Consider the following 18128-nt stretch of genomic DNA (forward strand, 5'->3'; position numbering starts at 1 on the left):
TTTTGTCATTTTGTTATACACTTTTGACGGCTGTGTTTTGTATTTTCATTCTCTTCTTTTGTTCTTGTTTGTTTTTACCTACTTATAATTTTGGGAGAGCTAGGCCAACCTGCGGTCAAACTTCCTATTTTTTAACATTTAGTAATGAAGAGGTTACGCACAAGCCTAAACGTCTTTCAACCCCTTTTGCCATTTTGGTTCCTGCTTGCTTTCCTTAGCATGAATTTATTTCCTGACTATGCAAGATGTCCCAGCAATGCTCCAATATAAATGCGAAGTTTTGATGTTGTTGATTGTGCAAGTCGACATTGGCGATTGGTCCTCTAAGTAACGTATGCCTCTCCGTGCAATCCACCTGCTGCAATCCACGTTGCTGCCTGACTGCAATGGTGCCAGTCACAAAGAAACACACGCTATCGCTTTTTTTTTTTTTCTTTTTTTGGAATTTCAGCTTTCTTCGTGCGCTCGCTTTGACAAGCTGCAGTACAAAGCGCGGCACCTCAAACTCTTCTTTTACGAGTCTCCGAACGACAAGACTGCCTTTCGTATCAGGTCAGCACTACAAAGTTCCGGGGAAAAGCAAAATCAAAGTGTAGTGCCCACTGACTTTCGTTGGTAGCAACGAAGAGACTGCCGGCGCAACAGTAACGAGAGAGAGGAGAGGACGCACTCTTTTGAAGCTAAGACTACCTCTGATGCTCCTGATAAAGGATAAGAGAAACAAGACAACTGTAATTTATGCAGAGAACGCAAGGCGCGTAAAACGGGGAGACCATAAAAAGGAAGTCCAATATAACGTCCACGCGCAAGACAACAAAACCAACCTCGCATTTCTACTACTTTTTTCCTTTATTTTTTTTCTCTCATCCTTTCCTTTATTTTTGATTCCTTTCCCTCTTTCTCATTCTGCCCGGCTTGCCTTCACTCAATTAGCCTCTCTCTCTCTTGATTCACCCGTGCTCCCTTTGATTCACTGCCTTTTCTACTCCCCTTGTGGTACTTTCTTCGTTTTCTTCTTTCACTCTCTTTCCTTCGTTATTTGTTTAATTCCTTCATTCTTTCTTTCCCTCACTCCTTACTTCCGTCTTTCAACATTTTCGTTTCCTTTATTAACCTGCACGCTTTTTGATTCCTTCTTTCCGAGTCCTCATTTCCTTAATTCATTCGATTTCTCTGCCTTTTCTTCATCTAGTCTCTCTCTTCCATTCCTTCTTTCTTTCTTTATTTCCCTCTCCCTATTCCTTTTACCACCTCCCTGCACCAGCCAGTTGAGACAGAGAAATAAAAATTAAGAAGAGCGCTTGGAGGTAACCTGACACACCTTGTGACCTTCGCGCGAAAGGAGTTCTTAGAAAGGCTTTCTTCTGTGCCGCAGTTTCGCCGGCTCTCCATTGAAAGCGGCTCAGTGCCGAAAAAAGAGAAACAAAATATGCGGAGCGGTGTTTTTACGAGCTATCGGGAACCCTCAATCGAGTCTCCTTTCTCGAGCACTTTTTTTTTTTTTTTGTACTCTTCGCGTCAACAGTGGACGTGACGCGACCTTTCTTTGGCCGAGCCATGGCGAAAAAGGGATTGATCTGTGTTCGGCGCGGCCTGTCCTTTTCTCACAACATTTCGTTTCTGAACGGGCTGAAAACAGGCTGACACGTTTACGATACCGCCGCACCGTTCTTAAATTGTGACGGCATTCTTTTCAAAGAGCAGCGCACAAAATCTATGCCGCCGTGATGAAAGTCCGAGGTGTTGCGTTAAGTTCCGAAACAGAACACGCGCCATTCTTTTTTTTTTCTCCAAGTTACTTATCCCTACTACAATGTGTAATGTTAAAGGAATCGTTCGGTAGTGTCATGAACATTCCGAGATTCAAAGCGAATGGTATTACCTCCAAGGTCTCAAACAACCAATACCTATGTTTCAATCGATAGTTTTCTTTGGCTCTTTCCCCTACTTAGCGGTTTGTACATTTATGGTCGTTTATAGTATGAGAGTCAACTTGGGGCAGACGATATATATTGGCTACTGTCTTGCCGAGCAGGCGACGTCGGCCACTTGGTGTGCGCCCGAACAGACAACTTCTGCACTGCGTGTGCGATATTGGTACGTGTCCATTCTTCGCCAATGGCAGGTAAATAACGTGAAAAGGGGTGCGTAGCGTTAACTATATTAAATGGTTAGCGCCCCATCCGCAACAGGAACCTTCGCACCGAGCGCAGCCGCTTGATGCATAGCCATTGAAACGAAGTTGGATTAGCGGGGGCGTTTCTCAACTGGGATTACGTGATTGAAACAACATAATACAGCGATAGACTATGTCGTGGTAGAATTTCGCGTTAAGGTTGGCAGCGAGATTCCCACTTGGCGTGTCTTCTGATGTGCCCATAATGTTTCGTGATTCACGGATGGCATGTGGATATGTAACAGATCACACAAAGCTATTGCTGACATTGGCAATCAGCTTTGATGGTTTCTGCCATTAAATTTTTCGGGCGTCAACGAACCACCATAGAAGCTTTATAGAGATTTTTATCTTGGGTAAAAAAACTTAACATACTGCTCAACTGACGCAATATGACGTCATAAGTGACTACGCGTTATGTCTTAGCGTAGTGTCAAGTATTGTCCCTTTGGAGAGCTACATAGTTTGTAAACTCGAAGCTTTTAATTGCTTTCTTTGTTTTGTTTTGTTTTTTTGGCGTTTGTTGTTTGGTCGTTAATATTATGAGGCTTTCTTTGAGTTGCGACATTTATCGTTTTTGAAAAAAAAAAACTTTTTCTAGCAGGAAAAAAAATTAGAAGGTAGGACTCTTTAGGGCCGGTTATGCCAAAGTTGCAAACAGTAATAAGGAAAGAAAGAAACAAGGAAACGATATTAAAACAACAACGCACATTAAACACACTATAACACAAGTCGCAAGCAAACTTGCATTGTCGCCAAGTGTAACCACGGACATCAGCAAAGGATACACAGTGTGCTTATTTAGTACAGTCACCCCATCACATCGGCAAAATCTCACACAACTGTTATCCAATACAAGTGACATCCAAGCTTTCACATTTTGTTTGTTTAGCCGTTGTTTGTTAGACGAAATTCGCTTAGCCGTTGCCTATAAGACGAAAACTTTCTGCATCTAGTAGGGTACAGTAGGGTAACAGTAGTTAACTCTAGCTAGCAGAACGGCGTGTCGGCGCGGTTGGAAGACCAAAACGTCGAAAGACGCGCGTCTATTCTAAGCTGTATCTACTGCGCCGTAAAAGCCATATTCATACCCATCACCGAAGAATGTCGGACGAAAGCACCGACGATCAGAGAACTCCACTGGCAAAGAAAGTGGCGTCCCAAAGGTGGGGAAGAGAACTAAGATGGCGATGAAGCAGGAAAGGGAGCGAACGCATCACGCCAAAACCTAAACAGCGCAAGGAGGCAGTTACAGCGGCGGCAGACTATAAACGCCGCCGAGAACGCGTGTTTGAAGACCATTCCGCGGCGGCCCTTCGCGAACAGTCAAAAGACAAAGGGACAGACGACCTCGCCGACATGCCAACAGTCCACCCTCCCTCCTTCTTACTCCACTTTCTCTCCTCCTCGCCGCTTCAGATGGGCCTCTCGACGCTTCTCTCCAGCAGCGTGGCAGTTTCGATTCGATTCTTGTTTCTGCAGCTCTAAACGGGTGTTTGTATGTATGCATGTTTGTTCTTGAATGCGGGTCCTCCTCGCGTCGCCTTCTGAAGCCACCGCAGTACACTTGGCAAGGCCCAGGGCGACTTTCTGTATCGTTTTTGCTTTCGCGTTTGGCCCTACGGAACGCGTTCGCGCTGCTGACTAGAGGGCGCCACATTCTCCGGTACATGCGAGGGGGCGCTTCGATACATCCAGGCTGCCGAAGCAACGCGCTAGCGACAGGTGCTGGACGAATATACGAGGGGCGATGGCGTTATGAGCGTTCAGCGCTATGTCGGGCCCCGTCGAGAACAAGGCTGTGTTGCTACCCGCCCTTTTTCTAGCATGGGGTGATAGATATACGAGTTCGGCGTATGGGCGCCAACAAGGAGAGAAGCCTCGTCGCTTGAGAGTCGGCACAACGCGTTTTCACAGCGATGTATATACGGACGCGGTACGGGCGCATGCATTCCCCCCACAGTTTCGCACGGATGTAACGCTGTGCTACGGAGTGCGGAACTAAACTCAAGACTTTGAAAAAGGTTCGCACTCTCACACGGCGCTTCACGAAATCGTTTCCTGCTTGCTTTAAGAAGGTTCGCGTAGGACGCGTGAAACCACGTAACACGAAACCCCCACGGACACTTTGCAACGCTTCACCATATATATGGAGTGACGACTCGTGTATTCAATCGGTCAGTTATAGGATTGACGAAACTAATCTTGCCATGCCAGCTGCCTGGGCCATGGGCGGCGAAGAGAAAAAGCTGAGAGTTAAGACTCGTCCTTTATTATCTCTTCATCTCATTTACTCTTGCTTACCTTCTCCGTCCGCAGGATAGGAAAACAAAACAACCTTATCGTCATACTATATAACGCCTACTAATCGACGAACGCCTCTCCCAGCAACATCAAGCCACCAACGCCCTGCTTCGGCTGACTCCCTCTTTAAGTTGAATGAAATCGATAATCAGTCATCTCGGTTATTACTGTTGGCCAGTAAGTTCAAATGAAAGAAAACACGAACAAGAAAGGGAACCGAATGGCAACCGAAGTGGTGTGATTTAAAAAAAAAACGTTAAGGACCTTTCGGAATCCACACGGATTCAGTAGAAGCCGAAACGTCTTTTAACCCTTTTATTCACAACCACCCTGCTCGGCGCTCTGGCTACTGCATTCCTTAATATGAACCTCTAGCTACTCCTGTCCTGTGTACTTTATCCCATGTGCCTGCAAATTTCCTTCGGTTAACTCACTAACCAACCAGAACTACCTTTGATTAATCTCCCTGTCTATCAATACACCCATTCTATATTTATATACCTGTCTACTACCAATATCCATCTAATCCATCAACTAAATCTGTATAGCAACATCTACCTAATATCTATGAATATAGTGTTATATCTGCCCTTCTCGTGATCAAAGATGCACAAAAATATGAATTTCAACCAAAACAGTAGCCTCACGTGTTTGTCACTGGCTCACTGACTCTCCCTATTCTGCGTATAGACTTCGTTTCCCCTCGCCAGCTCCGGAATTTTGCCAGTGTTAAACTAATCAGTCCACACGAGCATTGTATAAACGAATCATCTACTCACCCTTTGTCCGGACGACGATCATTTCTTGCGTTCCGTCCTGCATGATCCTGACGACGTATTCCGTGTTCGGCCTGAGGTTCTTCAGCGTCACCGAATGGTCGTTGGGCTGCGATTTTCGACATGCACAAAGGGGGAGGAGAAAGACGTGTCTATAGACAACCTGTATGTTTTGTTCTAAATAAACGAGCACGTAGCATGCATATAATAAAATTGTGAGGCACCAACGTACATCTTGGAATCTATGCGAAGCGAAGCTTTCTTGAAGCTGTCAATCAAGTTCTCTAAATCAGTTCATTTCATTATTGAGTCTTTGACGTAAACGAAACTCGCGCGCTCTCGCGCCCCTGTGCTACGCCACGTGACACACGCGACGATAATACCCAGGAGATATAGTTGGCGTTGGCACGGTAACAGTATGCAAGTGCGACTGTAGCTCATAGTTTGAGCATCGGGTTGCTGTTGCGCTGAAGGACCGCAGTTCGATCAAACCATCGGGCACGTTATTGCGTTTCGTTTGTTTTTAAGTTTGAGCTATTCGGTAAGACAGCAGCAGCAGCAGCACTGAGCAGCCACGGTCAGGAAAATCCGGGAGGGTTCACAAAGGCTTCACTTTAAAAGAAGAGTGCTAAGTTCCGCCACGAGCCAAAACCCGCTTTCGTGTTTTTTTATTATTATTATTATTTTAAGGCACACTAAAGAAAAACGATACATCAGTTTAGACAAAGTATTCTGTCAAAACTCTATTTTCTTGAATTTCTCTCTAATGGGTTGATTATTAGAAGAGAAAAAAATAGTGAGTTTCATATTTTGGATTTCGCGCCAAAGTGCTAGCGCTGGTACATCATTGTGACCTCACGATCTTCAAAGTACTTTTTCGCATTTGGAGCGTTATGGCTTAGAAAAAAAACGTTCTGGAAACGTGCTGAATTCAGTATTTCGTTTCTTTGGAATGACAGCTTTACCAGTGCAAGAAATTACACAGGGCCGAGGAGACGCTGCTGAAATACATGACCTAACGGGGGAGGGGGGGGGGGGGCAGATTGAAGGCGGCGTCGCCACCAATCTTTTCTTCTTGCATAATCTGGATTGCCCAGCCTCCTCAAGAAAGGACTCCTTTTGACATTGTAGAGGGGCGATTATTTACTAATACAGCTCAAAATATTTGTGGCCTTAGTGTCCCTTTAAATAGAAGCTTTCTTTGCCTGGCGAATAATAGTGAACTCTTACCATTGTTTTTAACGTCAAACTTTTCCATCCACGCACCTCTCCTTAATTACCATTCTTGCTGATGAAGGAAAATTAGCGCAACCAAATGACAACGCACACAGGAGGGGAAGACAAGGACAAACGCTTTGTCTAGCCCAATTATAGCCCAACAATTACAACAACTAGCCCAACAAGCTAGACCAACTAGTAATTATTCCTACTAGTCTTCCCGAACTCGACAAACATCAAATGTCGCCTTCGTCCTCCTGACAGCACTTCGTCGTTGTCTCACGTGCATTCACATGAGCTGCTGTTTGAATTTCGGTAAGGCTTGCGAACGGTGTAGTCATAAACATTACATGACATTATACTTGCGACCTTTGTGGTGCATAAACGTAAGACGCGCTAACATGAATGCGACAGAAGCGCGTCGCATTCCCTAGTGCGCCAGCTTTCACGTGAGGCGCATTCCCCTTCGTCCGAAACAAACGGGGGGAAAATGCCACAAATCCAGGACCTGATCGACGCCGGCACTAAGAAACAAAGGTAAAAGCACGCACGAGTATCGCTCAGCCCTTATAATTCTACGAAATCGTCGGAAACCACGAAATAAAAGCCCTGAAAAACTTTATTCCGAGCTTAGTTCGTTCACAGGAGAGTGGCGCCCTCTTTGCGTTTTTGTCAGAGTAAGCGGCAACCACCCGCTGAGCATCACCTCTGAGATTGCAGGCGCAGCTGCTGAAGAACGCAGTTTTGACCGTGGGCGATTTGAAGTCAGGAAGGATTGTGTGGCCGCCTGAGTTTGGATTCACTCCGCAGCAAATACTTCTCTAGGCATAAAACCAAACTTGAAATTCCCGGGTGGTTAGCCTACCAATCTAGAATAATTTATTATAGATATTTAGCTTCTCCGTAAACGTGTGCCCATTTACGGAATGCCGTGAAGACGTAGACACGAGCAGCAGCGATAACAGCGTCATCTGGTGTCGTTTAATTTCAACAGAGACGATTAATACTGCCGAAACGTTAGTCGTCCGTAAGCGTATTCCTGTTTGCGGCCACTTTCTGATGCGTGTTGGGGGATGAAACCTGTGATCGATTAATCTCCATGCGCAATCTTCGGAGCAAAGATTCTGCAACAGAACACTGCACATGCAACGGGTATCCAGCTTGTAACAATCGCTCCACCTGGTAGCGAAGACTTGATTGCATCTGATGCGAACTCGATTTCTTAACTGCATTCAAAAAAATATTTTTTGAATGCAGTTAATATTTCTTGAATGCAGTTAAGAAATAGTGTTCGCATCAGATGCAATCAAGTCTTCGCTACCAGGTGAAGCGATTGTTACAAGCTGGATACCCGTTGCATGTGCAGTGTTCTGTTGTAGAATCTTTGCTCCGAAGATTGCGCATGGAGATTAATCGATCACAGGTTTCATCCCACAACACGCATCAGAAAGTGGCTGTCATCCCTTATATTCATGGGCTGTCACATAATATCAAAAAGATTGCAGGCCGCTCAAAAGTAAATGTGTTTTCGGCACCACAAAAGCTCATTAAATTCTGCAATCAGAGGTACGTCCGTAATCAAAGAGGCTGCAATAGGCAGCACAAAGATCCTTTTGTTCACTGTACTACTAATGTAGTCTGCAATATCCCGCTAACATGTGGCAAGCAATACATAGGGCAGATGGGGAGATGTTTGAATGAACGTTTGAAAGAACACGCACTAAACGTAAAGAAAACGGCACGTGATGGTTGGCGATGCACTGCAGTTCCTGTCAATGTAGACCTCTTTTTGAAAAGTGTGCTGTTGCCAGCAGAAGTGACCATAGGCCCACCCGTGAGATAATAGAAGCTGGAAAGATATCTTCATTAGGCTCAGCCTGTATCAGCACACCTTCTGTACATCTGTCCGATAACGAGCCGTCCTTTCTTAGAAGGCACTGTGCGCATGTGCAGCGGTAATGGTGAACATAGTATAAACACGTGTGGTGGTCAATAAACCTTGTCGGTAGTTTGCGCTCGTCTGTGTCTCATGTGCTCTTTTGTGTCTGTGTATTTGCGCTTCAAACTATTTCCGCTGTCTTAGACTCGCTTTAGGACAAGCCAGAATTGGAACACGTCCCTGATAACCACAAACTACGTCGTATCGAAAAGCGATTCACCCACCTCAGCGTTCGTCCACCGCGTGTCAGACCCGACGTAGCGCGGTGTGTAGAATACACCAGGGTACGGGGTCGGGTACTGTCGCATCCTCCACTGCAGCGACGCCGAGTTGTGCGTCACCGCCGTCTTCTGGATGAGCAGTTTGCCTGCAAAACAACAAAATGAAGAGTGTGCTGTTAGGCTTAATACCGAACACGCTACATACGACGAGGTGGCTATGAAAAGCAACGGGCGGCGTGCACATCGCACACGTTGTATAGTATGCATCCGAGAATGTGCAATGTTTTACATATTGAGCATCATTCTCTATACAAAATACAAAAAAAGAAGGAATCATTGAACCCAGCGAAAAAAAAAAACGATTCTGCAGTGACGTCTTCCTTTCCCTCCATAACTACACAACTTGGTTTTGCAATTTCGACGCACTGCCATCTTTCGTTAGCAAAACGGGATAAAGAATACATCTATTTCCAAGTGAAACACCTTGTACGTAATATATTGACGACTCAATTCAGATACCACGCTGTGCAAGTGTGCCCTCAAGGCCTAGACGCCTCTATCTACAGTTGCCATGGAGACAGCTTTACATGGGTCACCCCGGAGACAAACCGGTCGGTACGATCTCCTGGGGGATAAACTGATGACTCACCCAGGTGGGTCGCGTCAAGTTATGCCGCCTTAACGAATAGAGAGGAGGAAAAGACTGCCTGCAGTGTCTTAAGCGACCACTGAAAAGCTGGCAAATGTATACAAATGCTATAGGAACTCGTCGTGTTTGCAAGAGACCAACCAAAGAATAAGGTATACAGTTTCTCATGGAGCGTGCTGATCGTGCATAATTGATGCGAGAACAGAGCACAGCGTTTTGTCTTATCGAACTTGAAAACAGAGCAAAAGACATGGACCAGTGAGCAGACGACACAAGCACTTGTGTCACCTGCTCGCTGGTCCATGTCTCTTGCTCTTTTTTTTAAGTTCGATAAGACAAAACGCTGTACATAGAACCTAAGTATCCCAATCCGATGATGCTTGTCTTGACATGTGTATTTGCGCAGTGTACATCGAATATCTCGTGACTTGTCTTGCCTTTTCATGCTAGAATACACGGCAAAATACATGAATGAGTGAGCATATGACAGAGATAATGATGTCATGGGCTCACTGGCATGTGCCTTTTGGGCTGTTTTAAAGCATGTGATGCAAACAACTAGTGCAATATAGCATCTTAATGTGTTTTTTTTTTTGCACTGTGTATTCTGCATTATCGCACACCAATACTCAGGCAAAATGAACCCTTTGGGTGAGATAAGACGTAATGTAGGACAATAGATGCTTAAGGAAGGGAGACACATGAAGGTGAACATTAGCGAACGAGAATATAGCTCGTGATTTAAATACATTTTTGTAGAAATTGTGTCACTGTGCAGAAAGAAGCAAGTTCGTTTTATATGTGAGAAGATGTTTGGGAGACGCAAACCCGTGCGTCTCTCACGAGGGCAGCACTCTCGTCTCCCGAGAAGTCAAAGTTTTTCTTGCATTCGCAGTTACTGAGACAAATGAACGCTTTCCACAAAAGTGGGGTGGTGGTATTAACTAGACGCAGAGTTGTGAAGTGATCGGCATTCATGACTGGCTCGAGCTCCACGAACTCCAATTCGGATCAATCCGTCAGACAGACAACCACCACTGGCCATGAGAATATCTGCAAAGATGTTCCCAACTTCCGTATATGGAAGACAATGTTTTTGAAACTTTCGCACCCTTAGCTATTTCCGCCAAAAAGTAAATGCGTGCAGTCCTTCCTCATCGCACGTCAGTACCAGCCACCGACAAAACGTCTCTCACATAAGCGCATTTCCGAGAAATCCCTGAAGCGCCATGAACGAACGACCCATAGGTGCGAACTTTTATTTTGATATCAAACTTCGAGCACCACAGTCTACCGCCCATTTAGCCTAACTACACGTTTACCTCACCTTGCTCACTAATCTCCACACCGACGCTGCTCTCGCATCGCTGCACGTGAAGTAAGGAGAAGAAGAAAAAAATAAGCACGCAGTCGTTAATTGGCCCGTTCGACGCAATCCGTGCGGAACGAAGAAATACGAACACACAAGCACGCTCTCTCGCACGTGCGCCCGGTGGCTCGGCCGAGACTGAAAACGAGCAGGCATGCAAGAGGAGTGAGAGCTGAGGCGACGGCGAACCCGTCAGACGAGTTCCACCGTCCACGTGCCATCGGCAGCAGCTATATACTATTCGGCAGCCATTATTCTTGAGTATGTTTCTGTTTTTTCACTTCTGCTTCGTCTTCTGCTTCGTCTTCTGCATTCGTCGTCTGCTTCTTCTGCTTCTGTTTCTGTTTCTTCTGCTTCGTTCTTCTGCTTCAGATTCTTCTGTCTGTTTATCGCGTTTGCTCTGCTTCTGTTACTTCTGCTTCGTCTGTTCCTGCTGTTTCTTTGCCGTGTTTCTCCGGCTTCTGTTGATGACGATGACGATGCGCCTTCAAGACACGGCGCTTAACCGAAGCGGGGGAATGGGCCCAAGAATTGGGAGGCTTTATAGCACTGATATTTGTAGGAACAACTGGCTAATTAATAAATGAATAAGTTAATACTTAATAAATTTCAACCAGATGAATGGATCATTGCCTTATATTGTTTATTCTGCAGCTTCCTCTTCCGAATCTGCTTCTTTCTAATCGTATTGCTGTTTTCCCTGTTTTGCGGAGTTTTCGTTAGCCAATGTAATTTCCTAATATCACCCAATTCGTGACCAATCCTCCTCAGTGGGTAAATTAATACGAACCACTCCCTACAAGGAGATCAAATGAAATAAAATAAGCAACGGATCGCTACTACACTTTTCTCCAGGTGTTTCTGTTTATCTATTTATACCTGTCTATAACCGAGATATGAGCTATCTATCCACCTATTCACAGTTAATCTACAACTCTCTAGATATGCTACCAATACCTATCTATATCTGTTTACAAGCATCTATCGTTTATCTTTTTTGTATTCGTTCTTGCTTACTTCCTTGCTTGCTTGACTTTTCGCTTAACTTCTCGCTTAACTTCTCGCTTAACTTCTCGCTTAACTTCTCGCTTAACTTCTCGCTTAACTTCTCGCTTAACTTCTCGCTTAACTTCTCGCTTCCTTACTTGTTCCCTTACTTGTTTCCTTACTTGCTTCCTTTCTTTCGGGTGGGCCTGACAAGTGTCATCGCGTCCGACTTCCACGAACGATCATCGGCTGCCCGACGAGTCTATAGGTGGGGAGACGGTAACGTCGACATCTGGTATGCGTGGCTTAGCGTTCGTCTTACTCGTGTCTCCTATTTATTTTTTTTACCATCGCGGCGAAGGAGATCAGTCGTGCGGAAAGTTCTCGCGAACACGTGACCGCTGTTACGCGGTGCCAGGCTCGCCCCCGGTTTTCGTGGAAAGGGGACGCACGACACAAAAACACTAACGCACCAGCGAACGAACACCAGCCAGAGCACGGGGAGGGCGAGAGTTGAAAGTAAAGGAAGAGATGACGTGCGATGAATTTGTCTGCCGAAATAGTTTTCATATGATTCACTCTCCATTGGCGGAAGTAGAAAAAAAAAGAACTGAAAATAATACGTTTGCAAGAACCTAGAGTCATTTGCCATACACGTTAACCTCTTGATTTAATTTTATATATGTTTTTTTTTATATTATAAACGACAACTTTCGTCGCCGGCTTTCCAGTAACTTATGATTTTATAACGAATATACATGACGAGTACAGATAATTTCTTCCCGTCTGCTGGTGTTCTTTCATGAATTTACACATCTGCAAGTATTCATTACACACATCGAATAATATTATTAATAATAATAATAATAATAATAATAATAATAATAATAATAATAATAATAATAATAATAATAATAATAATAATAATAGCCCCCACGAGCAACGCACCAGTCTTGGTACTTATACACCTGGCCAAACCCGTCGACATACACGAGCTGTAATTGTGGAGACATAAAATAAAACGAAGGCGATATGTTTTCTTCGCAAAAAAGATGTACAACTATAGGTGTACGCGTTGTACATAGAAGATACATGTAAATGTACAGTAGGCAAATTGAACTAGATATTATATATATGATTCAATATAATCAAGTCTACCATGGTTCCACAAAACATACTACACTCGCCATCCTTTAATTTATGTCGTGGCTGTGTCAAAATTCCTCGGGCATCCCTGTAGCGTCAGCGCCGAGAATTATACACCCTCCAAACAACATTTAACGAGAGAAAGATGGACGTAGCTGACAGCTAGAGAAAGCATACTGCAGAAGTGGCAAGGAACTGCACTGTTTGTGCCTGGTTGATATGGCTGTGATCGCTGCGTGATGAAACATACCGTATCTCATTTGTTTATAAGGCAAACATACTGAACCTCATTGCAAGAATACTAGCGTAACTTGCACTGGAGGCGCAATTTTAAAGAGACAGCCGAGCTGATGGGCACCTATCTAGACTGGCTTTTGGGTTAGGCTAAGCACTACCAAGTCATCCCCAGCATTTTCCGGAATTTATTGAGTATTGATCGATTATCGATTAGCTATTGATTGGCTATCGATGACTGCATAAGCTTAAGTAGTCCCAACCATGCTTAGCTAGACTTATCCAGGCTCAACTTCGCTAGTTCACAGGAATATGTGCAATTGCGCTTGGATCCTTTCTGCACTACCGCCAGGATCGGCCCACATTTCTTGTGGACGACTTACGGAATAACGGCCGGCTTAAACAGCTCCGCTGTTAAAAATGAGAAAGAAGGAATCACTCCGAGCGTATCCAATGACATGCAGCCATCACGGTGAGAATGCCGTTTTCCGCACGAACCGTTTAGGTAAGCTAGTTTGACGTCACGCGTTTGAAAGTACTTTCCTTTTTTTTTTCGTATGTGGGTCATCTTGACCCAGACGTGAGTGACCGAAACGCGCTAGTTTGAGTTGAGTTTGACTCGAATGAAGCGCAACGTAGTCCTTTATTTACCAGATGAACAATTCGCTAGGCACGAGTATAAATGCTTTCAGGATCTGTGACGTCACTGCGAGAATTTGCGAGAACTTCACAGCGGCGTCACTGTACGTGCCCGCCTCGTGTCCGCATGTCCTTTCTGCGGCCGGCAAGTGCACGGCCATATTGCTATTGCAAAAGCGTAAGTTCCTAATGCCGATTAACATAATATATGCCTTCCGCTTCCCTTTAAACGCAGGTACATACATGCGGAGCTCGTTGGCAAGTTTCTATGGCCAGACGGCGAGGTATATATATACCTCGTTTAATCGCGCTTCCTATTCCCTTAGCCATTTTTTTTTTCTTCATCTCCCTCACGGAGCCGCTAAGCGTCCAATTGCATTAAGAACGATCGCCCGGATTGCCACGGCCTTTCGAACGTCTGATGACGACGACCTCAAAGAGGGTCGGTCAACGGCGCGGAATATATTTTGCTTCATTTTCGCTACCCAGGCAGAGAGAGAGAGAGAAAGAAAAACGACCTAACGCGACGAAAAAAGAAAAAAGAATAAGAAGGCGCCCGATCGCGAAAAGAAAGAAAAAAAAATGGCTAAAATCAACCGATGCTCCTTCACCGTCTATACTATACGGCAGGAGCGAGCTTCTTCGAGCAGGCCGTTGCGCTCCATCGGCACCGCAGATTCTGCCTCCCTCCCTCCTTCTTTCCTTCTCCAACTTCTCCGCCACCTCGGCCCGCCGACTTGGTGATTATTCTCTCCATATCTTACTTTTCTCTTTAAGCATCGTACGTACAGCCGGGCCGATCGTGCCAAAGCCCGCTTGGCAAGCCGCCCGCCGGGTCAGGCGTGCTCAATGGGTTAAAGGGTGAAGGCTGGGGATGAGGAGCGAGTCTCGCGCGGTAAAAGAAATGAAAAAGAAAAAAAAAGAGAAGCAAAAAAAAAGGCATGCGCCAGTGTGCGGCGAGTGAACGAACGAGCGTGTGGGTGCACGAGCTCGTCCGCTCAGTTTTCGCACCGGCTTCGTTCGCCCTAGATTTTTTTTTTTTTTTTTTTCGCAGCGCGCGACGATGAGGACGACGGCGAAGAACTGTACCATTAACTCGTTGGTTGGGTCGGCGCGCGCGCGCGCAACCGATTTTGAAGGAAAATACGTAGCGACAACGAGGCTTCCGAGATCGCAGAAGTGCGACGGCGCAATCTCTGAGGCCACGGTAGCAATATATATACCGTGGCCTCCGAAATCGCAGCGCCAGAGTTCCTGCTAGTGAAATTTTGAAGGAAACTATATGGGCGACTACGAGGCCTCCGACACTGTGCCGTCGCACCGCTGCGATCTCAGAGGCCTCGTTGTCACCCCCATATAGTTTCCTTCAAAATTTCACTAGCAGGAACACTGGCGCTGCGATCGTCGGTCTGTGTAGCAAGCACTGCATGACGGACAGTACACGGATTCGTCTCGTATCCGTGCTTTATGGCTTCGGACGTCGTTGTGGCATAATTTACGACGTCTAAGCCAGAAGCAGGAAAATCTGAAGAATCGAGGTGTAACCATCGTCCAATGCACGGTATACACACCAGCGATCGCAGCGGCAGACTTCCCACTAGCAATATTTCTGAAGAAAACTATGTGCCAGTGCCAAATTTCCGGCCAGAAAAACAACCCAGTAAGCGCGGGCTCAATTAACGGAGCAGCCAACAAGGCAGCCAGCAGATCATTAAACAGTACCGTAAACAAGACGACGCAGGCAGTGATAGTAGAACGATGTCTTGACCCACCGATGAATGAAACGAATGGACAACAGCAAGTGTTGGACGAACGAGTGGTTGAATCGCCGGAGGCGAGAGCGGTAAGCGAATGATTAAACCACGACAGGATCGAGCGGCCGTGATTTCAACTGTAATCATCCTTGCCACTTTGCACCATCGATCTCACATCCACATATATACACAAGTGGCGAAGTGCGGGGGCCAAGATGCTTGCAGGAAGTGGGTCAGTGGTTATGTTGAAACTATTCCCGTCCCGAAGTTGCACGTGGGAACTATGATGACCACGGTGTAGTTCGGAGCTTCTGTAACCTCCACCTAAAGCGCAATACTATAGAGGGGTGCCAATAGTGATTTTTGAGACCGAATACGAATCGAATAGTGCTAGAGGCGAAGCGAATCGCATCGAATGCTTTTCGAATAGTTCTCGAATAATTAATAGCCGTCATCGCAATTAATTAACAGAAATCGATGTCCACGTCCCAGTATCGGGAATCGAGTCCGCGACCTCGTGCACGGCGGCGCAACGTCACATATCCACGAGAGCCGCCGCGGCGAAGGGTTTCCTGACCACGTCGTTCGTTCGCCCCGCCGGGCGCGACCATGACGAATATCCACCGCGGACTACATCCGCACCTCGCCAAAGGGTCAGTCACGCGTAGCACATGCCGAGCGCAGTTGCGTGCTACAGAACTGAAGGGGGAGGGAGAGAAGAGAGACTGCGTCTTCATTACGACGACCAGTGGGAGCTTCGGGAAACTTTCGCGGCTCGGGGCTGTTCAAGAGGCGATGGCGGCGAAGCTGCTATATGCGCGAGATGACGCGTGAGAGCGATATGTGTATATGAAACAGCAGTAAGATCCCCTCTAAAATTTCTGTATATATTTCGAATTACCTGTATATATCGAACTTTTTTTTTGTGACCCCTTCAGATTCGATGTATCCGGATTCGACTGTATTTTGCACGCTCTTGGCGAAACATACCGACGTTCGAGAGAGCTGCTTCTCGGCCTATATAGTTGGTGTCTCTATACCTCCTCTCTCTCTCTCTCCCTTCTGTCTCTTCACCTTCTCCCCCGGCGTAGGGTAGCCAACCGGACTCTTGACTGGTTAACATCCCTGTCTTCCTTATATACCTCTCCCCGAGTAAATAGACAAGTACACCCATGCGCAGACTAATCGCAATACTTGAGACAACCCGTGGTCGATTCAATCTCGTCTCCGATTGATATAACAGAAGCGAGAAGAATCACTTATACAGCTACAGTATTTCTTTCGTGTATATAGTACGCTTCGATTAAATCACATACAGTGATTCTTGCATGCAGGCCTTGCAGTGTGCAGACAAATGCGTCGCGACGTGTTCTTTTACATTTAGGTCGCGTTCAGGGAGTTTTCTTTGTTTTTTTTTTGAGGGGGATGTAACGGAATACTGAAAAAATTGTCTGTGGCACGCGGGAACTAATCTAGTCGTTGAGCTGGCTTACTCGAAGAGGCAGCGATTGCTTGCGCAAGAAACAAAAAATGTCAAATTGTCCTAATAACAAAATCTTACTAATGAACTTTCTAACCAAGTAGTTTAGGACGCTTGTTCCGATTAACAAATCGAAGCCAGTGAGCTCTCAATGCACACCCACTTGGAAGGAATTTTGACGCTACAGCGCCAGTTTTGAGATAAGCGCCATCAAACTTGCCGCAAAACTGAACCGTTGTCCCAATTACTTTTTCCAACACACATTTTTTTTTTTATGCATTGAAGCACAAAACTAACTGAAACGCCAATGCATTTCGTCGCACACTTTGAGGATGAATATCTCGAAACTGGTGTCGTCCTCGGGATTCTTTCCAAGTGTACACGCCTTGCGAACTCGCCAGCTATGATTCGGAAATGTCAATATGTACCGTAAAGCAATTAGCTAAATACTTAGTAACACTTTGTAAACGAACCAATTATGCATTTCGATTTCACGTGCAAGTAATTTCATAGTTTCCGAGTCATCCAGCTCAAAGAACACTATTTGCAACATGCCACTAGGCAACATTCAATATATATATATATATATATATATATATATATATATATATATAATGGTCAGTCTGAAATAAACAATGCCCAATACCCCCCCATTGGAAAAGTAGCAAGGTGGACAGTTGGGCCGAGAAGGTTGAGCATTCATTTTGCTCAGACCGCTATGGGATGCAAGCGCAGGCAATGCAAGCGCAGGAAAAACGCAAACGTTCGTCGATGAAAATTCGTTCATTACCTAACATCACGCTGCAATTTGTCGCGCAAGTAATGTTCCCCTCTTCGAGTAAAGTAGTTGGTAGGACCGAAGACAGGTTTTAATAAGTGTTTCCACTAAAATCCCGGGGTACATACGCCTTTTGCAACACGTCTGCTACATGTACGAAACTTGTATAGGATCACGTGACATCCTAAAGACATTAGGCTGTCCAACTGTGTGCACGTGTTCCAACTTTCTTTTGACAAATCCACCCACTTTTGCTGCTTCATGCCAATGGGCGCACGAAGAAAGTGTACCAGATTACTGCTCTAGAATGCAGCACTCCCCATATCGAGCTGAATTATGCCACCCGCCACACATGGGCTCTTGAAAGCACGTCACGCAATCGTCCAGCACAGGCGAAGCAAACGCCGCGAAAGCTTGACAACGTCGTGACGTGCTCGGTATCACCCTCAGCACAAGAT

General features: G+C 45.6%; 1 protein-coding gene across 1 annotated transcript in view; it reads right to left on the minus strand.

Moving 5' to 3' along the window:
• The window catches only part of LOC119458823 (uncharacterized), a 123879-nt gene that overhangs the window by 20631 nt on the left and 85120 nt on the right, over window positions 1-18128 (minus strand). Inside the window, exons 2-3 of the mRNA XM_037720684.2 lie at window positions 8638-8780; window positions 5260-5365 (exon numbers count right to left, since the gene is read on the minus strand). Coding sequence (XP_037576612.1) covers window positions 5260-5365; window positions 8638-8780 — 249 coding nt within the window. The remainder of the gene's footprint in view (window positions 1-5259; window positions 5366-8637; window positions 8781-18128) is intronic.

Source organism: Dermacentor silvarum, chromosome 7 (assembly GCF_013339745.2).
Source record: "Dermacentor silvarum isolate Dsil-2018 chromosome 7, BIME_Dsil_1.4, whole genome shotgun sequence".
Classification (NCBI taxonomy): Eukaryota; Metazoa; Arthropoda; class Arachnida; order Ixodida; family Ixodidae; genus Dermacentor; species Dermacentor silvarum.